Source organism: Patiria miniata, unplaced genomic scaffold (genome assembly GCF_015706575.1).
Source record: "Patiria miniata isolate m_02_andy unplaced genomic scaffold, ASM1570657v1 HiC_scaffold_9, whole genome shotgun sequence".
NCBI classification, from domain to species: Eukaryota; Metazoa; Echinodermata; class Asteroidea; order Valvatida; family Asterinidae; genus Patiria; species Patiria miniata.
In genome coordinates, this window is record NW_024037076.1 from 19,587,179 (window position 1) to 19,609,610 (window position 22,432).

The 22,432-nt window shown below is 44.2% G+C and overlaps 3 protein-coding genes across 6 annotated transcripts in view; 2 read left to right on the top strand and 1 right to left on the bottom strand.

Moving 5' to 3' along the window:
• LOC119719896 (serine/threonine-protein kinase 11-interacting protein-like) overlaps window positions 1-9,211 on the bottom strand; it is a 48,723-nt gene extending 39,512 nt beyond the window's left edge. For 3 of the 4 annotated variants that reach the window (XM_038189365.1, XM_038189366.1, XM_038189363.1), the window contains exon 1: window positions 9,052-9,211. The gene's annotated coding sequence lies outside the window, so the exon portion shown is untranslated. The remainder of the gene's footprint in view (window positions 1-9,051) is intronic. The other variant, XM_038189364.1, reaches the window with a different exon arrangement.
• Window positions 9,212-10,484: 1,273 nt separating this feature from the next.
• On the top strand, window positions 10,485-20,893 carry LOC119720419 (HIG1 domain family member 1C-like). Its single transcript, XM_038190084.1, has 3 exons — window positions 10,485-10,660; window positions 12,719-12,864; window positions 19,845-20,893. Exons 2-3 carry the CDS (start codon window positions 12,744-12,746, stop codon window positions 20,021-20,023), a joined length of 300 nt encoding a protein of 99 aa, XP_038046012.1. The 5' UTR covers window positions 10,485-10,660; window positions 12,719-12,743; the 3' UTR covers window positions 20,024-20,893.
• Window positions 15,746-18,708, top strand: LOC119720418. Its single transcript, XM_038190083.1, has 2 exons — window positions 15,746-17,488; window positions 18,382-18,708. The coding sequence occupies exon 1, from the start codon at window positions 16,101-16,103 to the stop codon at window positions 16,980-16,982; it is 882 nt and encodes a 293-aa protein (XP_038046011.1). The 5' UTR covers window positions 15,746-16,100; the 3' UTR covers window positions 16,983-17,488; window positions 18,382-18,708.
• Window positions 20,894-22,432: the final 1,539 nt, after the last annotated feature.

The window sequence follows — 22,432 nt, forward strand, 5'->3', positions numbered from 1 at the left end:
CAAGTTTAATCAGGAACTACAGGGTGTATAAAAAAAAAGGAAACCCAGATGCGTTTATGTTAATTATAAAAAATCTAACAAATATTTTCAAATAAGTTAAAAATCATGTGAAACACCAATGTGTCTTCTTTCCAAAGATACCATGATTGTGTGTCTGTGGCCACGGATGACTGAGCATTCGTTGTTATTCTGTCAAAGTTAAAAACCTGCACTGGGCCAAGTTTGTGCAAAAGGGTAACTGGTATTCTGGGCATGTGGGAGGCTTAAAGAAAGAAGATGTCCTTTTCTTTAAAACAATTTATTCAATTTTGACAGTTATTTAACCACTCTCATTGTTGCAGTTAACCCCTCCTGGCCCAGTGCCTTCAACTTGGCCACCACCTCTTTCCACACAAAGCTCTGCACAAAGTCTACATGTAGTCCATCTCAACCTTTGCATAACAAACCAGCCAGCAATCTTAGCCAGGTAAAACTTGGCCCAGGGCAGATTTTGACCCTTGACCAAATAACAACGAATGCTCAGTCCCCTGTGGCGACAGACACAAAATCAAGGTATCATTGGAAAGAGGACAAATTGGCTTTTCAAATTATCTTTAACTTATTTGAAAATATTTATTAGATTTTTTATAATTTACATTTACATCTGGGTTTCCTTTTTTATTGTTGATACACCCTGCATAGTTTAAAACGATAGTTTGACTAAAATTAATTCAAACCCCTATTAGTCAACAATGGTTGGACTAGGCTGCTTAATTTTCTACTAGCCATGACGTTGGTTGCATTGCTGGTTACAATGCACAATGATGCACAGCAAGGAACCAGAACCAAGAAGTTTTGTGATGATGTTTTGACCGGCTTTTGACTGAAGACATTTGCATGTTGAGTGTACACTGTGCAGGTGAAGGTTAGATCACAAAATCAACTACTAATATAGAACTAGTCAACCTAGCCCCATAAATGTGGCTCAAATACTGGACTTCCTCCATATTGTGAGCCACACGGCAGGGATAGCTACGTGTGGGGAAAAGTTGTGTTTCAGAAAACTGAAATCAGGACTGTTTGCTTTCACTTGATATTCACCATGGCAGATACTTACCCAGTTAATAACAAGGAAAAATTTAATTCTGTATCTCTAAATGTCTAGTTATCCTGCCATTATCAGGCGAAATTTGCAGAGATTTTGTTCAAAAATTACCACGTATTTTTCTCAAGGTCAGGTGTCATGAACTATTTCCTGGTATTAGCCAGGTAAGTAGGTATCTTCCATAGCGAGTATCATGTGAAAAAACAGTCCCGATTTGTACTAGTCAACCAATTGTCACTGAATGACATCAAACTTGCACATTATGAAACAAAGTGTTTAAATAGCTGTGAACCGTTCCCGCATTTTTTTTCTTCAGTATAGTGCCCTCATGCACATGTATACAAATAGGCCCACACCATATAAGATATTAAATAACCATCTCATACTGAGTGAACCCATGGCCTAGTGGATAGTGTGCCTGCCTTGCAAGCACGTCGCTTGAGTTCGACTCCAAGTCTTGCCCCTTTTTTAAACTATATTTTTTTGTGTCCCAAAAAGTATAAAGAGTTATCTTCTTTGATTGTTTTAAATCAAATCCCACATTTAATTGCAGATTATGTCATTTTCTTTTTCTGATTCATCGCTCTGGAGGGGTGTCGGACGCTTCGCCCCATTTCCACGTCGCCCCATGTCACTTCGCCCCTAACCACTTCGCCCCATCCCCACTTCGCCCCATCCGCACTTCGCCCCATCCGCACTTCGCCCCATCCCCGCTTCGCCCCATCCCCGCTTCGCCCCATCCCCACTTCGCCCCATCCCCACTTCGCCCCATGTAGATTGGTTCCTCCAAGAGAGAAATTAGGATGTCAAAGGTATTGTCGTTCTCAGATAAGTGGGAGACGGGTTGGTATAGCCGGGTTGGGAACTATAGAACTATGATTCATAATGTAATCTTTTCCTTTACTTTGCAGCCGCTGTTGTCATTGGTTGATGACTAATAAACACTACACGAACCATCAACTAAAGAGTTATACTTATTGATGACAACAGCAACAATCTAGACTCTCTGACACGCTCTACCCCTCCCAATGGCTCACGTCAACTGCTCGGCTCCTGACTGTGAGGCATCCTGGCCTAGCAACACACCCCCAGAGGTGCTGCTCGCCTTGATCAACCTACACGCCCGCACCGCCCACCCAACCGTTCCTGCCCCTGCACCTACTCCCGCCTCATGCGCCGCCAAAGTGGAGAAGGTCAGGCGACCTACGGTCATGGCTGCCGGCACGAGTGAAGAATGGTCCTACTTCGAGCTACGATGGTCCGAATACAAAGAAGCCACGCATCTCACAGGAACCGATATAGTCTACCAACTGCTTGAGTGCTGCGACGACCGACTCAGGAAAGACCTGACCAGAACATTTGGTGCCCTGACGTCGCAGGATGAACCGACCATCCTCAAAAACATCAAGAGCTTGGCAGTTCGCAGTGTGCAGCTCCAGCAAATGCGACAGGACCGCGACGAACCAGTGAGGGCCTTTGCCGCCCGCCTTCGTGGCCAGGCTAGCGTCTGTAACTACAAGAAGGACTGTACGTGCTCTCTAGTCGTTGACTTCAGTGACATCATGGTCAGGGACACCCTCATCCGTGGACTAGAGGATGAGGAGATCCGCCTGGATGTCCTCGGACAATCCAAACAGGACATGCATTTGGACCAAGTGCTTCAATTTGTCAAAGCGAAAGAGAGTGGCAAACGCTCTGCCGGCCGCCTCCTCGAGGATGGTGCCACTGCCACTACGACTGCTGCAGCTGCCAGCTCCTACAAACGAAGGGAGAGATCCAAGCTACAGCCCCGCGACATTAAACCTCAGGTGTGTGACTACTGTGGCAAGGCGGGCCATGAACGTAACAAACAGGAGCGCGTGAGGAAGTGCCCCGCGTACAATCACACATGCGCGAAGTGTGGCATACTCCACCACCACGAGAGTGTGTGCCGCCAATCCCAGCGGAGACAGCAGCCAGCCACGCCCAAGGCACAGGAGTCACCTCACAATGCCACCGCAGTCTTCGAAACCCTGTGCTCTGTCGACGACGCCCCACCCATGGACGCGAATGCAATCACTCTAGAGCACCACATCTACAATCAGTTCTGCGACGCATGGGAGAGGCGAGGATCTGACCCCCAACCCATGGTGGACGTCTCTCTCAAAGCAACTCCTGAGGATGCTCGTGACCTCGGCCTCCCTACCCCCCTGCTCAGCACCACCTCCTCAGCCATCTACCCTGCTATGGCTGACACTGGCTGCCAGTCCTGCCTGGCTGGCACGAAACTCCTATCCAAACTGGGGCTTGAAAGGAAACACCTCATCCCTGTCACAATGAAAATGAATGCTGCCAACAACTGCCGCATCGACATAGCAGGTGCCCTGGTCCTCCGCATCTCTGGCACCTCCCAATCTGGAGAGAAACTCGAGACCCGGCAGATAGTGTACTTCACCGACTCATCCGACCGGCTGTTCTTGTCTAAGCAAGCCTGCGTCGCCCTGGGCATGATCTCTACCAGGTTCCCCACCATTGGCGAGGCAATCAGGCCCGACAGTGCCAGCGTCGCATCTTCTGCCACCTCCCCGACGCCCACACCAGCAGCCTGCCTCACGCCAACATGCGAGTGCCCACGACGCCAGATGCCACCGTCTCCCCCAGCAGACCTCCCATTCCCAGCCACTGAGGAGAACCGGGAGAAGCTTGAGACATGGCTGCTGGAATACTACAAGTCGAGCACCTTCAATGTATGTGAGCACCAACTACTCCCCATGATGGCTGGCCCCCCACTGCGACTCATGGTGGACCCTGACGCTCGGCCTGTCGCCTGTCACACACCTATCCCTGTCCCTGTCCACTGGCAGGACAATGTAAAGGCAGGCCTTGACCGCGACGTCCGCCTCGGCGTCATCGAGCCAGTCCCAGTCGGTACACCTGTCATATGGTGCCACAAGATGGTGATCTGCCCCAAGAAGTCAGGCCAGCCCAGACGGACGGTTGACCTCCAGTCACTCAATCGTCACGCTGTTCGTGAGACCCACCACACACAATCACCATTCCACCAAGCACGTGCAGTCCCTCCCCAGACTCGCAAGACTGTGTTCGATGCATGGAACGGCTATCACAGCATTGCCCTAGCTGAGGAGGACCGCCACCTCACCACATTCATCACACCTTGGGGCCGCTACCGATACTGTGTCGCCCCACAGGGGTACATCGCCTCCGGTGATGGCTACAGCCGCCGCTTTGATGAGATTGTGTCTGACATCCCGAAAAAGACCAAGTGCGTGGATGATACCCTGGTATGGTCTGACTCCATCGAGGAGGCCTTCTTCCAGGCAGTTGAGTGGCTCGACACTTGTGGCAGACATGGCGTCACCTTGAACCCCAAAAAGTTCGCCTTCGCCAAGATGACTGTCAAGTTTGCTGGCTTTGAGATCACCCCGACCTCTGTACGCCCCTGCCCTGAGTACCAGAATTTCCCAACGCCCCGTAATATCACAGACGTGCGCAGCTGGTTCGGGCTTATCAACCAGGTCTCCTATGCCTTCGCCATGACTGACCGCATGCTGCCCTTCCGCAAACTCCTCAAACCTGGTACCCCCTTCTCGTGGACCGATGAGCTGGACTGCCTATTCGAGGAATCAAAGGCCCTCATCGTCAGCGAAATCCACAAAGGGGTGGAGATATTCGACAAGACCAAGCCGACTTGCCTTGCAACTGACTGGAGCAAAGATGGTCTGGGATTTTGGCTGCTCCAGAAGCACTGCGACTGCCCCTCCTCAAAACCCTTCTGCTGCAAGACTGGTTGGAGGGTGACTCTGGTTGGGAGCCGCTTCACTTCAGGTGCCGAGTCCCGCTACGCCCCAGTGGAGGGGGAGGCCCTTGCTGTCATCGATGCACTTGACAAGGCCCGCCACTTTGTCCTTGGCTGCTCTGACCTCATAGTGGCGGTGGATCACAAGCCCCTCCTGAAGGTGTTCGGTGACCGCTCACTTGAGGACATCCCAAACCCTCGCCTCCGCAACCTCAAGGAGAAGTCCTTGCGCTACCACTTCCGCATCGTCCACATACCTGGTGCACGCCACGCTGCAGCTGATGGGGTATCCCGCCACCCCGTGGGTAAAGGCGCACCGCTACAGCTCCCTGATGATGTCGCACCTGTGTACTATGACTCAAGCGAACCAACGACCACTGTGCTGCCACATGACTTCCTCACTGCTGTCCGCACCAGTGGCCCAGACCCTGTCGAAGTATGCAGTCAGTCTGCCACCACAGCTGCTAAGATGATCAAATCAGTCACATGGAATGATGTCCGCCTCGCCACATCCAGTGATCCAAACATGTGCAGACTGATTGAGATGATACAAGGGGGCTTCCCCACTCTCCCTGGTGACCTCCCCCGTGAGCTCCGGCCATACCACCAATTCCGTGAGAATCTGTCAGAGTTTGATGGCGTATGCCTTTACAATGACCGTGTCATCATTCCCTCGTCCCTCCGTGCCCGGGTCCTTGAAGCACTACACTCGGCCCACCAGAGCATCACCATGATGTGCGCACGAGCTCAGTCCTCATTCTTCTGGCCAGGTATGACCCCCGCCATCACCGATACACGGGCACGCTGCTCTCCCTGCAACCGTATGGCGCCATCACAGCCAGGCGCACCGCCAACGCCTCCCGTCCAGCCCGATTATCCATTCCAATGCATTGCCGCTGACTACTTCACCTACCGCGGCTGTCACTACCTGGTGGTGGTGGATAGGTACAGCAACTGGCCAATCGTCGAACAGGCAGCCAACGGCGCCAATGGACTCATTACTGCATTGCGCCGCACCTTCGTGACCTATGGAATCAGCGATGAACTGTCCTCAGACGGTGGCCCAGAGTTCACCGCAGGGTCCACCCGCGCTTTCCTCCGCAACTGGGGCGTGTGTCACCGCATCTCATCCGTCGCCTTCCCCCACAGCAACTGCCGTGCTGAAGTGGGCGTCAAGACTGTGAAGCGCCTCATCACTGACAATACTGACGCTGAAGGCACACTTAACACTGATGAATTTCAGCGTGCCATGCTCCAGTACCGCAACACGCCCGACCATGACACACACCTCTCCCCTGCTATGTGCGTCTTCGGGCGTCCCATCCGTGACTTCATACCCATCCACCCTGGGAAGTACAACCCACACAGCACATGGCGGGAGACACTCACATCCCGCGAGGAGGCACTGCGCAACCGGCACATGCGCGCTGCAGAGCGTCTCTCAGAGCACACCCGTCCCCTCACGCCACTGATTGTCAGCGACTGCGTGCGTATCCAAAACCAGACCGGACCGCACCCGACCAAGTGGGACAAGACCGGGGTTGTGGTGGAGGTGAGGCAATTCGACCAGTATGTCGTGAGGGTTGATGGATCTGGTCGAGTCACCCTACGCAACAGGCGATTCTTGCGGAAGTACTTGCCTGTCGTTCCACGTGCGCCCCTCCTAATGGCACCCGGCCCAACACCTTTGCTGCCGGGGTCGCATGCAGCTAGCCAGCACCCGAAAGCAACCCCTCTGGTGCAGGCCAACAACCGGTTACCACAGGACGCCTCAGCCACACCACCTGCGATGCTTCCAGCCGTCTCCCAGCCAACCCGCACCAACCATCCTCCAACCCCGGATGGCTTGGAACCGACTCCCACCTCACCTGTGACACCCACCGTGGCCACCACGCGTCCACCCAATAGCCAGTCCCACCCAGGCTCCGTTCCCCGTGCACTCCGCGGCCTCCTGCCACACAATACTCCTGGTCTGAAGGAACACCTGGCCCCGACCGTGGATCTGCCACCCCTGGACCGCTCCTTGACTGCCCCTCGCCGATCCACTCGCTTGTCACGACCGCCGGCCAGGCTTAGGGATGAACTATAGGACACCCATATACTCTGGACTTTTTTTTTTCTTCTTCTTTTTTTTTATATAGCCAAAGTTACAGCTACAGTTTACTTCCTATAACCTATGCTTATTCTTGTTTCGATCTTTGCTTATTGTTCATGTTCACGCCTTTGCAATCTGTGCATTTCTTTAGGTTACTTAGTTATGTCTGTTACATTTGGAATCTTTTCTTCCTAGAATTGTTAGCCTTTGTTATTCCCAAAGACTTGGGGGGCATATAGAACTATGATTCATAATGTAATCTTTTCCTTTACTTTGCAGCCGCTGTTGTCATTGGTTGATGACTAATAAACACTACACGAACCATCAACTAAAGAGTTATACTTATTGAGGAACAAAGTTGGATCTTTTACTTCAAGCTTTTTTTCTCGGTAGGGGAGAGTGATAGCTTGAGAGGTTGGTTATGAATTGTTTATTTGGTCAATGTTGGTGGGCTAATTCTTTCCGTTGGTTAGCAATTAGTGAATCTGTTGGAATTGTTTTGAAGCCAATAAAATAGATGAGGATTTTTTTTTTTACATGTAACAGCTGGGGCGAAGTGGGGATGGGGCGAAGTGGGGATGGGGCGAAGTGGGAATGGGGCGAAGTGGGAATGGGGCGAAGTGGGGATGGGGCGATGTGGGGATGGGGCGAAGTGGGGATGGGGCGAAGTGGTTAGGGGCGAAGTGACATGGGGCGACGTGGAAATGGGGCGAAGTGTCCGACATTCCTCTGGAGGATTCTTTTTAAATGTAAAAAAAGTCTGTAATTGCATTAGGTCTGATTCCCGTCTTGTGAATATGAAATCACAACAGCTATGTAAGTGCGGAACCAGACAAAGATTCGTCACAATAAAAAATTCTAAGTCTTTAAAAACAGCCACTGCGCATGTTCAGTGCTGTTTCGGTACAATACCAAAAAACAATCACGGACCGATTCAGAGTAAAATATCCACTGCCAGCATTTTGAAAGGATGTTTGCAAGTAAAATCAGTAAATTAGGAATGGTAACAATGCTTATAAATAAATCCCCGTCATCTGCTGGTGGGTCGTTGCGTTGATCACGTGTCATTGAATTATTCGTCTCAACGTACAGCGTGGCCGCACAGCAAATATAGAAATTCCAATCCACAGTAAATGGAAGTTCCATTGCACAGAGACACTTTTGGCGGCTCTGAGTTTGACCAATCAGATGACGAGGATTTATTATTCTGGTGTTGTAAAAAAAACAAATAGGCTAACTAAAGGCCTAAAGAATGTTTCACATTCGTGGAATGGAAAGAATCATTACATTCAGTGACCTCATGAAATTATTCTTACCACTGGGCAGCGGCGGCGTTGGCACTGCACTCACAAACATTGTTATCTAAATTCAGTGACAATCATGACAATGACAGTGAAGTGTACAAAAGGTCTGCTTAAAGGGAATATACAACATTTGTAAACATCGAAAAATAAAACCACCAAGTTTTTACGAAATACCTTACTAGGATGTTGGTAAATGACAGTCTCAAGCATCATGTAAAATTATGGCACCTGGTGTGAAGTCATTTTCGAGAAAATGGTATTTTTGTAAACATTTCCAACGGTGGTCGGCCGACCAGCGTTGGAAAAACCTAACTATTTTTCAACTACTACTCCAAATTTACAATTTTTTAGTCCAAATTTTGTTTGCTTTTGGTTACATGTTCATGAACGGGTGCAGGCCAGCTAGACTGGTTCCCTTGCCTCACAATTTTCTATCATCTATAAATTGATCCATTTTATATTTCGTGGAGTCAGGGAGCCAGACTACTTGAACATTTTTGTTTATCTTGGTTTTTCCAACCTTTTCGAACACAAAACTTCAAAAATGTCAGTGTAACAATATTTGATCTATTATACTAACCTCTCAAATAGTTCATTTCTGAAAATGACAGCAAAAGCAAATGATGTACATTTCCTTTAAACTTTTTAAAGAGGAACAAGGCTTATCCACAGTGACATGAATGAGGGCGCTCTACATGCAGACTGTGCAGGTTTTTCCGCACACTCCCCGTCATTCAGACATCACATTCAAAACTAACCATACATAACTTACTTTTCCCACACACAGGTTTGACTACAACTGGCACTGGCAGGTGAGCTGGGTTATTGTGAGACAATCAAATCATTTGAAAATCCTAAGTTCTTACTCTATTTACGTTTGTCAGGCCGCCATCCAGAACGAACCTTCATGCTATTTTTATCCTGCATGTCAATGATGTTGTCACGCCCCAACTATCGCATCGGTCCCAACTATAGTTGGGCCTGTCCCAACTGTAGTTCCACAGTTGGGCTGGCCCAACTATGGTTGGGCCTGTCCCAACTATAGTTGGGCCTGTCCCAACTGTAGTTCCACAGTTGGGCTGGCCCAACTATAGTTGGGCCTGTCCCAACTATAGTTGGGACGGTCCCAACTGTAAGTTCCATTGTTGGGCTGGCCCATCTATAGTTGGGCCACTCCGATCTTTTTATTTTGCGGTGTCCCAACTATAGTTTACATTGATGTACAACCATAAAACGTTCCCTACAGCTCTGATACACGTCTGACTTTACTGGGGACAACTGAAATTAGCTATTGATGGGGCGAATCTATAGTTGGGCCACCCCAATCTTTTTATTTTGCGGTCCCAACTATAGTGTACATTGTAGTACGATTATAAAACATTCCCTACAACTCTAATACACATCTGACTTTACTGGGGACCAATGAAATGATCTATGGGTGGGGACCATCTGTAGTTGGGCCACCGCAATATTTTTATTTGGCAGTCCCAACTATAGTTTACATTGATGTACGATTATAAAACATTCCCTACAGCTCTGCTTACATGTCCGACTTGGGACCTTTGACATTAGCTATGGGTGGGACCCATCTATAGTTGGCCGGCCATGGCAATCTTTGAATTTTGCAAAATGTTGCTGGATAATAAAACCCAGCAGCTGGACAACTCGTCCAACTAGGCAGTACCACGTGACCCGGCCAGCCTTGCGGCATGCATGCACGACGAATACATGGTGCCAGCGCCGCGGAACATTTAATCCAACAAGATCTATCAAGCATGAAGCATCCGGCGCAACTCCAGTCCTAACTATAGTTGGGCCGACCCAACTGCCGCACTATAGTTGGGACAGTCCCAACTATAGTTGGGACCGATGCGATAGTTGGGGCGTGACAGCGTCATGTGATTTTTGCCACCTGCATTTTAGGCCTACCCTTGTTGCAATTTTAACACTCAAAACATTCTTTCTTAAAACTTAAACCAATGTAAAAATCATATTTGTTTGCATAAAACATCATAAGTCTATTGTTTAAAAAACTTTTTATTGATAGTTTTTATTTTGGTATGGAACTAAACACGAAAATTGATAAAAAGTTTGGAAAGAGGATAAGGATACCCCCTGACCAATCTGTGACGTAATAATAATACGTCATCGGGATTCCGTCGCGTTAATTTTCTTGGTGCCCGGCACCTCCTAGTTTATAATTGAAGTATTATGGGAACCAGCTATAGTGTGTACGTGCGGCAGGCAACCGGCGTTTCTTGCGTGCGTGCACGGCTTTCGTGGAAACTGTTTAATCGCGGACGTAAAACTGCTCGTATTCTAACTCATCCGTGAGCTGATCAAGGAAGTGTCAACATCGCAAAGTCTTACATTTCATTCAGGTAGGCATAATTTCGAGCATATTAGACTTTTTTCGCTGTTCTGTTCTTATTTCAGTTTTAGTTTAACATTTTTGTCTTGCATTTTGCGACAGCGAAACTCACTTAACACTTGCAATACTTGGCCTACACTTTCACTAGCCTATAGCCAGCTAGCTTGTTTAAACCATAGAGCAAGGACAGCCCTGTTGTGCCCATTCTTGAAAATCACGCAATCTTAAGAATGCGCGCGCATTCTTAAGAATGAGCGCGCATTCTTAAGAATGAGCACGCGTTCTTAAGAATGAGCGCTCATTCTTAAGATTGCGTGGGAATATCACATGCACAATTTATGAATTTTGCGCAATCTTAAACATTGCACGACATAATTAGTGTTAAAATGAAAATGTATAGCGGTTAAAAGGGAAACAATTCATATAAAGAGGAAAGAAAATGTTCTATGCTTCTGTGCTCGTATAATTATGATAATTTGAATCAAATTAAACCTGTTATTATTGCTTTTTTCTGCCCACTATGGGAAGTTTTGTAATAACGGAGGACTGGGAACTAGTCTGGGAAGTGCTTTGTTTAGGCTAGACAAGTTACAAGTCCCTGTATGTATCATATGCATGCCACAAAAAAAACAAACGATGTCCAGAAGCTGCCAAAATTGCTCTTTTGACTAGATAGAATCCAGCTCTGCGGCATATAATGGTGGGGGTGTGAACAATAAATTGGTGGCAATTTAAATGGGAAATAGCATTAGCACTATGGGATGAATATTCATTCTCATTCTTCACATTCTTCATTCTTACGTCCCCCCCCCCCCAGTTGGATCCAGTTGCACAATCATAAGAATGTGCATGCGCATTCTTAAGAATGCGTGATTTTCAAGAAAGCGCACAACAGCCCCATAAATGTGGCCTATTACTGGACTGCCTCCGTAAACATAGGCCACACATCCACATGTACAAAAACGTGTCGCACTTTGCCAAATTTTGATTTTCGCATTTAGGCTTAGTTTGTAGGGTTTTTTTGCTTTAGAAGCATACTCACCCTCTTTATAGGCTAATCAGAAAGTGCTGCTTTTTTCAGATGTCCAAATTTTGATTTTCGCATTTAGGCTTAGTTTGTAGGTTTTTTTGCTTTAGAAGCATACTCACCCTCTTTATAGGCTAATCAGAAAGTGCTGCCTTTTTCAGATGTATATTTTTCGCGAAATTTCCAGATTCATTTTTACACGTTTGCGTATCAAAATTTCAACATGAAATTTCACAAAAATTAGACATCTGAAAAAGGCAGCACTTTCTGACTATTGCCCGTCCTTTTTGCATTGTTTGCGTCATATTGAGCACGCGCGCTTTAGCCTAAACATGACGTAAACAATTGAAAAGAACGGCAGTGCGTGCGGGTGTTATGTTCTAAGCTATATACTGCCACGTTTGCCTCAGAAAATACTGCTTTTTTGCAGCTTTTTCGAGAACCGCTGGTCCAAACAACTTCAAACTTTGCACTACACATTCTGTTGTCCCAAAAAATATACCCGCCGATTTTCAACTTCATACGGTGCCCGGTTCTGGAGATAATCGACGGACAGACAGACAGACAGACAGACAGAGATTCCTGGAATTATAGTAAGATAAAAGAAGAATATCTCATTTGTTTGCGATAAAAAAAACAACAAGAAAATTTAGAAAGAGTGGGAGTTTCAAAAGGGATCTCTCGCTTGCATATCAAATGCGCTATCCTGATCTGTGTCACTTGCTGCTCGAACGATGGTGGTAATTTAAAACATTATAATACAGGCCTACTCGTCCATGCGTCAAAGAGGGCGCTGTAAGTTTTTTCCGGCTAAATATCGTTTACTAAAAGAAAGCCGGGTCCGGCAATTTATCCACTGCATGTATCTTATTATTTAAGCATCAGATGCTAATGAACTTATGTTGGTGAAACACAGAACCAATACTGAAAATGCTTGGGTGATTTGCCATAAGTACCAGTAATTGTTGTGGAAAGAAAAATGCTTTGTGACTCTGTTAGTGACTTTGTGTTTCTTGCGCATTTGTTGTTTTCTTCTTTCAGAGTTGATTTAGTTTGAAACCAAAGAATGGCTGGTGCTCCTAGTTCCACGGTGACACAGACACCCAACATTGACTATGGTCAGTACAAAGAAACTGCTGTCGAAAAGCTAAAGAGGAAAGCATATGATGAACCATTCGTTCCTCTTGGTAAGCAAAGCAACAACAAAAAAATAGTCAAGAGAAATTTTTTTATCTGAAACTTTGTTGGTGGGTTAGTTTAAATATAAGTGTAGAATTCCACGAAAATATTGACAATTTGTCCTCTATAACCTGTTCAGATGCAACACCGAAGTCTCATTCCACAAAAAAATTCATCATATACATTGGGCATGTATATTATTCGTAATTAAGTGAGCACAGTTGGCATTTGATCACAGACTTCATTTGTCACCGGTGGCGTTGTTTGTTTTAACAACCATCGGACTGACGATTGAAGCAAATCCAAGGGAACAGCACATAGTGCATTACACTCCAGCCTGTATGTGCCAAATGTGCCATAGTGACGAATGACTTGTAATATGCAAGTAAAGTCCTAGTTTCCTTGGCATGAAACAACTGACAATAATTTATTCTCTGGGTGGCCAGGCAACCCAAACATTTGAGGCATCTCTTGCATGTCATTTAGCCCACATTAATTAAACATTATAGAGAGGTAAACACTTTTCAAACCATTCATATTACTAAAAATATATACATGCAGTGCAGAAGAGAACTGTTTGGTGAAATATCGTCGCTTTGCTCACGAAGTGACAAAACCCTCGAAAATCGATAATTATTCGATTTTGAGTTTTACTAGCCATTTTATTATAGTTGTCTCAAGGAACAATTTGACCAATTTGACCAAATCTTGTTTACTTTCTTAATTATTGTAAACAAACAATTGACAAAAAGCCTGAAATCGGTGATTTTCATTTTTACGAAGTGTAAAAAAGTGTAAATTGTTCTCATGAAGTGACAAAAAGTCACCTCGTGAGCAGGGCCAGAGGAATTATACATTGGTCAACACGCGGCAGGGTGGGAGCATACACGCGCGCGTGAACGATGTTGAAAACGAACAGACGGGCGCGCGCTCAACTGTCGTGACGCGCAAAAGTAACAAGTTTGTTGCGTCGGGAAAAAGTACAAATAAGTAAAGCCTCCGCGATTCATGATCCCACGAAGTGACAAAAACTGTGTACAAAGTAATTGGCAAAATATGGGAGCCAAAGTATTGATGTTCTCACGAAGTGCAAATTTTTTTTTAATGAATTACTGTTTAATTACTTACTATTTTTTACAAACAACTATGAATTAACAAAGAGCAAATCATATCCTATCGGACAATGCAAAAAAAAATTCTGTTACTGCAAAGTGGTCGAGAATGTCTTTTGAAAAAATGAATAACTTCAAATGAGATTATCTCAGGATGAATTTTTGTCAAATTTTGAGGTTTTTGTCACTTCGTGAGCAAAGCATTTGTTTAAAAAAATTGTATGTTGTGGTCATATCATCATATGACCACAACATCCAATTTTTTTAAACAAATGTGACATGGCCCATAGTGGAATCCGACGACCAAAATTAGCTGTGACTGTGATGGTGTCACGCTCACGCGCATACTGCACATGTGGCAGGGCCAAATTGAACTTGTAGTTTTTACTGTATTGCTTTTAGTGTTTAGGTATAGGTGTAGCTCCCCTGAATAAATCACCCCTTTTTATTAGATGTCCCCTACCCTTTCATAGAGTGTGTACCCCTGATTAACTTTTCCCTCTTCCCCAGTAACATGACCCCTTAGAACAATAGCCCTTTTGATAAGACCCATGTGCTCTGCCACCCTGCAAGTCCACAGCCCCTCACTTAACAGACCAGCGGCGGTAGAGAGAGGACTGCGTATTATATATCCACTCTTCCCCTTTTCTTGGGAGCGCCTGCCCTGTGTGTTTATCTGCTCAAGTCACGTCCTGGTGAGTCATATTGTGAAATTGTTGTTCTTTTATATTGTATAATCATGTTTTGAGTTCTAGTGCAGTTTTTGGAAGGTTTTTACTTAGTTATGGTCTAAAGTGTGTTTTTGTCTTTGGAAAGTTTTTGTGAAAGTTTAATTTTGAAGCTTGAGATTTTACTGTTCCATGATGGGTTATGATTTGGATTCTGCACAATTATATTTTCTTTCTTACCTTTTTGACATATATGGAGTAAGGATGAGTATTGTTTTTTAAAGGAGTTAAGTTTCTTTGGCTATAGTTTTACAGGTTGGAAGAATGTTTTTCATGAGTTTACATTTATTGAGTTTTGTTTTATAACTTTTGGTTCCTTTTTGAAAGATGACATGATTTGCTTGGAGAATTGATTTTTTTGTTGAGAAAGATTCATATTTTACCCCTAGAACATGTAGATTGAATGACTTTTTTAGTGTATCTCTACCATTGTTTAAGCTAGGTGGTTTGACTTTCCCACAGATCTAGAGACCCAAGTGTATAAATTCCTTTCTTAGAAGATCACCAGATGTTTATTCATGAAATTAGACTTGTCTTAGTCCCACTTCCTTCACTGCATTTTTCTTTATGTTTAACTCCACTTTACCACCTGTTTGTAACCTTGAGGCTTAGTTTGATTGTCTTAGACTGGGAGAAGTCTAATTAGAAGTTATGTGGAACAGATAAGAGCCATGGATTAGTACTCATTAGATATTCAGCCAGAAACTTGTGTTGCCATTGTGTATGTTGGGCATTAGTGACCTTGTTTATAAACATGCTGTACATAATAGAGTTAGACTGCGCTATTTAACCAATTTATTTTTCTTTTGATATATTTCTTAATTGTATTCTTTCTTTTCTTGTCTTTTCTTGATTTTTAGGTTTCAGTCAGAGTGCATTTAAGGTCCATTATTTTGACGCTCTGTGTTGGTTTTTTTTTCTTTTCGTCTTCTTTAGTTTTTTTTAGGTTGGGTTTATTTACTTTTCATTTCCAATTACTTTTTGTCTCCAATTTGATTTTTTCTCCAAATTTATTAATTTCTGGTTTTGTTTTCCCAAAATGTTTTTTTTTTGTGAATGTAAAACTTGCAGTTAATCGTGGATTAAATTGTTTTTTTGTAAAGTTCCATCCCAATTCAGTCTGTCTCTTTCTTTTTTTTAATTTGTCCCAGTTTTCTATTAAATTTTTCGCGACTTATCAATTTGAACCAGGCCTTTACAGATACTTTCTTAGTGAGTCATTTTTCTACGTTACATTTTTGGTGCCGAAACCCGGGATTGATTATTTTCATTTGGAAATTAGCCATTTATTTATTCGTTAGCTGGGACATTTTTTTTTTTTTCAAAATTCTCCGCCATCTTTTCCCCTAGATTTTTTTTAAAACAAACCAACACAGAGCTGATTTTAGTGGATCCTGACAGTGCATGATGGCTGAACCAGCGGTACTGACACCACTTCAGATGTGTGGATTCGATCCAGCGCCAGAAAGCTCCAAACTCATCGATCTTGAGTCATTGCCCAGTGCAGAAACGCAGCCAAGCATGCTGGCAATTCTGCAGCACCAGACGTACATGCAGGAGGTCATCTTGCAGCAGTTCAGACAGATCGACATGCTAAAGTCGATAGTCAGTAGGGTTGTTGGGGAACAACAGCAACAGCGGCAGTATATCCGAAGCCTGGAGGTAGCCCTGTTCGAAAGTATGGCCCAGCGTCCACGAGTTTTCCCCATCCCTACCCCTAAGCCTGACCTGAAGACGACCGAAGTTCCTCCCCGCGAGAATGTGCACACCGATGGTGACGAGTCTGGTGGATGTTCTGACAAGGCACAGAGCTGCAGCGATGAAGGCACGAGTGGCCCACTGCCAAATCTACTGCAGGCCCTGCAGGCCCAGCAGAGCGATGCAGCTATAAAGAGAGTCGTCGAGCTGAAGGAGGCAAGTCCAACTAGGATGAGTAACAGGAAGATGGAGAAGGAGTCCCGAGTAGTGAGGATGCTACTCCATGCATGGGATCGTCTTGAGGTCAAGGGCGGACTCCTGGTCTTCAGAAAAGGCGGAGACAAGCCGCGCTTCCTGGTGGTCCTCCCTCGACAACTGCGAAGGGCAGCATTTCGTAGTCTGCACAGAACCATGGAGACATCGAGCTACGGCAGAGTGCTGAAAGTGGTCCGAGAGCGATATTACTGGCCAAGTCTCCACAATGAAACAATGGGCTATATGAGACAGCATCGAAAGGGAACACGGCAACTGGAGGTCTTCAATGTCCCACCGCCTCATGAGTTCCGGGATGTTGGCCGAGGACCCTGATGATGGCTTTATTCACATTTTTCTAGTCTAGTTTGTGGATATACTGAAGGTGTCGTTATCAATTGTATATTTTTGTTTATGTTTGTTTGTTTTATTCATGTTTAATTGAATCAATTTTTTTTAATGCCATTGCTGGGGACAGCAATATTTTAAAGATGGCGTGAGTGTGGCAGGGCCAAATTGAACTTGTAGTTTTTACTGTATTGCTTTTAGTGTTTAGGTATAGGTGTAGCTCCCCTGAATAAATCACCCCTTTTTATTAGATGTCCCCTACCCTTTCATAGAGTGTGTACCCCTGATTAACTTTTCCCTCTTCCCCAGTAACATGACCCCTTAGAACAATAGCCCTTTTGATAAGACCCATGTGCTCTGCCACCCTGCAAGTCCACAGCCCCTCACTTAACAGACCAGCGGCGGTAGAGAGAGGACTGCGTATTATATATCCACTCTTCCCCTTTTCTTGGGAGCGCCTGCCCTGTGTGTTTATCTGCTCAAGTCACGTCCTGGTGAGTCATATTGTGAAATTGTTGTTCTTTTATATTGTATAATCATGTTTTGAGTTCTAGTGCAGTTTTTGGAAGGTTTTTACTTAGTTATGGTCTAAAGTGTGTTTTTGTCTTTGGAAAGTTTTTGTGAAAGTTTAATTTTGAAGCTTGAGATTTTACTGTTCCATGATGGGTTATGATTTGGATTCTGCACAATTATATTTTCTTTCTTACCTTTTTGACATATATGGAGTAAGGATGAGTATTGTTTTTTAAAGGAGTTAAGTTTCTTTGGCTATAGTTTTACAGGTTGGAAGAATGTTTTTCATGAGTTTACATTTATTGAGTTTTGTTTTATAACTTTTGGTTCCTTTTTGAAAGATGACATGATTTGCTTGGAGAATTGATTTTTTTGTTGAGAAAGATTCATATTTTACCCCTAGAACATGTAGATTGAATGACTTTTTTAGTGTATCTCTACCATTGTTTAAGCTAGGTGGTTTGACTTTCCCACAGATCTAGAGACCCAAGTGTATAAATTCCTTTCTTAGAAGATCACCAGATGTTTATTCATGAAATTAGACTTGTCTTAGTCCCACTTCCTTCACTGCATTTTTCTTTATGTTTAACTCCACTTTACCACCTGTTTGTAACCTTGAGGCTTAGTTTGATTGTCTTAGACTGGGAGAAGTCTAATTAGAAGTTATGTGGAACAGATAAGAGCCATGGATTAGTACTCATTAGATATTCAGCCAGAAACTTGTGTTGCCATTGTGTATGTTGGGCATTAGTGACCTTGTTTATAAACATGCTGTACATAATAGAGTTAGACTGCGCTATTTAACCAATTTATTTTTCTTTTGATATATTTCTTAATTGTATTCTTTCTTTTCTTGTCTTTTCTTGATTTTTAGGTTTCAGTCAGAGTGCATTTAAGGTCCATTATTTTGACGCTCTGTGTTGGTTTTTTTTTCTTTTCGTCTTCTTTAGTTTTTTTTAGGTTGGGTTTATTTACTTTTCATTTCCAATTACTTTTTGTCTCCAATTTGATTTTTTCTCCAAATTTATTAATTTCTGGTTTTGTTTTCCCAAAAGGTTTTTTTTTTGTGAATGTAAAACTTGCAGTTAATCGTGGATTAAATTGTTTTTTTGTAAAGTTCCATCCCAATTCAGTCTGTCTCTTTCTTTTTTTTAATTTGTCCCAGTTTTCTATTAAATTTTTCGCGACTTATCAATTTGAACCAGGCCTTTACAGATACTTTCTTTAGTGAACCGTTTTTCGTCGTTACACACACGTTCTAAATGATGAGCCGCACGCACATTTTGGTATTCCTATTGGCTGAAGGGGCCTGGAGTGCATCTGTGCGTGCATACTCCCTGAGCACGACTCGCGCGAACCTGGTGCCACCGCAGAAAATGGCTGCCGCCGGATTGTCTAGTTACGTACCGGGTATCTCAAATGTGTACACCCTGTTGTGTTCAGGAGGATAGCATACAAATGGATTGCAAAACAGGCACCATTTCGTCTTGCAGAACCCCTCATTATCACATATTTTTAAATGGTGAAATGTGCTGTAAGTCTTGCTGTTTCAGGGGCGGATCCAGGAATTTTCGCAGGGGGGTTCATCAGCCAAAAATTCTGAAATGTAGACAGGTTTTTTCTCCGGACACTTGGCCTTTTTGGCCTGGGGGGGGGGGAGGGGGGGGGGGGCTCCTACCATAATTGCAATGGGGCGCTGTTGAAATCCAGCAATTATTTACACTATATTACAGAATAGTGTACAAATACCCCCTAACAAAGCTGGCTCTGTCCGTATTTTGTGCACTGGCGGACAGTATTATTTTTTGGGGTGTCAGAGCAGGGGAGGTTTTTGGCATTATTTTTAAGGAATTTCTATGAATTATTATTTTTTTTGACAAAGCTGGTTGGGGGGGTTATGACCCCCCCCCCCCAGATCCGCGCCTGTGTTTGCTTTTGCCATGACAGTACACTGTGTGCTTTAATTGGCTCATTCTTAGGATGCAAAACCCAAGTAACAATGACTCCAAATGGAGTGATGTAATTGGTGCTACATTGGAGGATAAAGGGCACGTGATAACTGTACACACTCGAGGCCCCCTTCAATGGCAAACACATTGTGCATTGATAGAAAGCTATTGTGCAAAGCTACTGCCCCATGACAGATTATCTGAACAATAGCTAGCAGAATTCTTTCGCCATTGAAGGGGGCAACCCTAACTCCCTAGGGGGTATGCAAAATTGTATTGATATTGGAGGATTCAGGACTGTTAGGGAGAAGTACACATGCATGGCAAGGTTCTGTCAGGATAGTAAAAGGACTAACATGTTTTGTTATAATTGACTCTGATTGTCCAGGTATCACAGCCTTTGTCGGTGCCCTGGTCTGGGGAGCAGTGTCCTACAAGCACAGGAAGGGAATGTCCACCTCCATCTACCTGATGCGGTTACGTGTGGTCGCACAGACCTGCGTAGTGGGTGCCATGACAGTTGGAGCTGCCGTTACCATGTTTAAAAACACAATGAAGAAGGACTAACGTACATTCATGTTATCATTTTGTTTTCCTTTTTAAACTAAAGCCTGCCATGATTATTTGAATATTCCATCTTAGATGTAAATAGGATATTCACATACATGTTTTTTTAATTGTAAGCACAAATGTAAATCATGCATGCTCCACTCGGAGTATACCGATCCATTAGGTTGAGCCTCATGATGTTTTGACCAAACACAACCAAATTTCCAACATGTTTAATTAACCCTAACCTTCCCAAGTCCTCCAAAATCCTCCTTGCAAAATGGAGGATTTTGCAGGATTGAGGATATGGCAAAAATGTGTGGCTGATTTTGGAGGATGTACTGTGTCAAGGTCTTAGGCCAGGCCTTGTGTTGTGTATGCTCAGCCGTGCATACATGTACATTTAGGCCTAGATTATACTTGAAAATCCTCCACACTGCTCCAGGATGTGACTGGCTCTGCCTCAACATATTGACAGTGATTGCTGGAGGTTTTTGCAGGATTGAGGCAGTGGTCATCCAAGGACCAGGTTCAAGAAAAAAACCAGATGATTTTGGAGGATTGAGGCGATATGCAATTATTACATGGAGGCAGCTGGAGGATTTAGCAGGATTGATTGAGGCTGCATCCTAGCAAAAATGCCTAGGGAGTTAGGGTTTTAACATGGAGACTTGCACTGGAGAGGAACATGTGTACTGTAGTTGCCAAAGTGCACAGTGGGCGGGGTTGCATGATTTCCAACGTGCACAGTGGGCGGGGCTGATTTCCAACATGCATATTCATATGCAGTCTGACAGACAGGCACATGTGTAGTTGCCAAAGTGTACAGTGGGCGTGGCTTAATGGATTGATCTATTTGGACTCGATTCAGTTTTCAGTTTGTAAAAACAAAATGCACAAATGTGCAACAAAAGTACACAAGATATAAAAAGTTCAATAGGATGGAGTCTATAATTTCTTTGCAAGCAACTTGGTTGTTCTGATGCAGTAGTGTGTGTTTTTCACCTTGACTGAGAAATTTGTGTAGAGGATATGATCCTGTTACATGTACATGTACTATCTGTTAATTCTTTCATGTCAGAATGTATTTTGCTCTGTTGTCTGTAAATTGGCCTTATTGCCATTTGTTTTTAATAGTTTGCACGTTAAGTTAACTACATGTACTGCCAGTACTCTTGTACAATGTAAGATGCACTTTGCACTTTGCTTAATCCAGCGATCAAAATTAGAAGCCATTTTTGAGGTGGAACCATGTCTGCGCGCATGCCGCACGCATTCTTAAAGACAAGGTGCGCGCGCACGCAGTTTGTTAACCCTATTGGTCAAAGTAGCCTGGAGTGCGTGCGTATTTTATCTGAGAGTGACTCGCCTGAGCCTGGTGCACCTCAGAAAATGGCTGTCACAGAATTAGTCTGGCAATGTTGTACATGTAGTTGAGTCCATCACTAAGTCTGTCACAAGTCAGTTTAAAAGCCAGTCGCAAGTATCAGGGGATGAGAATTGGTAAAGCAATGCCTTTGTCACGGTTCATTTGCATAGCTATAAACTAAAATGGAGATCGGAGGACTTGTTATGACTTTTCATGGACTTGACTGCGAGATTGTATCGTAGTACGTATTATTCATAAATATTCAACTAATATACTTGTGTGTACTCATTTTGTGCATTGTGGGAAAGTCGTGGACATTCACCTTATGAAGTGTAAAGGAAAATGTAGTGCATAATATACATACACCTATTTACTGCTGACATCTTGTTACAGATCATTACATTCACGCGCACAATAATGTTATACACAAAAGTACATAAGCAGAGAGTAAATTTATGCTAGCTATGGGCTCCGTACGCAAACAAAAGAGGGCGCATTTTTACCACCCAGTGGACGGGACACACTGTGTGCGTGTACTGGTGCTCTTGTATTGTATTACGCTCGAGGACAGACAACAAAAGCAGCACAAAGGGGCCTTTGATCCTCGGATGACGGTGCCTATTGTTAAAACCGGTCCTCGATCGTACGGTTATGTGCTTAGTCTATGGGAAAGTGTTATATTAGAGGGACAAAGGAAAACACAATAGGTTGTCCTCAGGCGTATAGTAAAACACGACTGTGCGCACGCGTGTATGGCACGAAGTACGCACGTCTTATTTATTCTGAATGTGCAGAAAGCCTTAAGGTCCTCGCATGAACGTTAGCGTTGTCGGCAATGTGTTCAAAATGTTTCTCCCAGTGGTCTCCCTCAACTCTCCCTTTCTTACCATTGAGGGGGTACTTGAGCTCATACTGTATAGCTCTGTTATTTTTAGCATTTGTGAGAAAATGGCACTGTACAGTTTGAAGGTAAGCTCTTATTATTTAAGGCTAAGTATGACCAATTTCAGAGGTAGAAATGAAAGGATTGTTATTATCTGTGCCAAAATCTGCTTGTA

What these genes read in the sequence shown, in the direction of transcription:
- LOC119720419 (XM_038190084.1), top strand. Translation starts at nt 12,744, where the DNA reads ATGGCTGGTGCTCCTAGTTCCACGGTGACACAGACACCCAACATTGAC. An exon ending in TGAACCATTCGTTCCTCTTG is followed by an intron (nt 12,865 to 19,844) that starts GTAAGCAAAGCA and finishes CTGATTGTCCAG; the next exon opens with GTATCACAGCCTTTGTCGGT.
- LOC119720418 (XM_038190083.1), top strand. Translation starts at nt 16,101, where the DNA reads ATGATGGCTGAACCAGCGGTACTGACACCACTTCAGATGTGTGGATTC.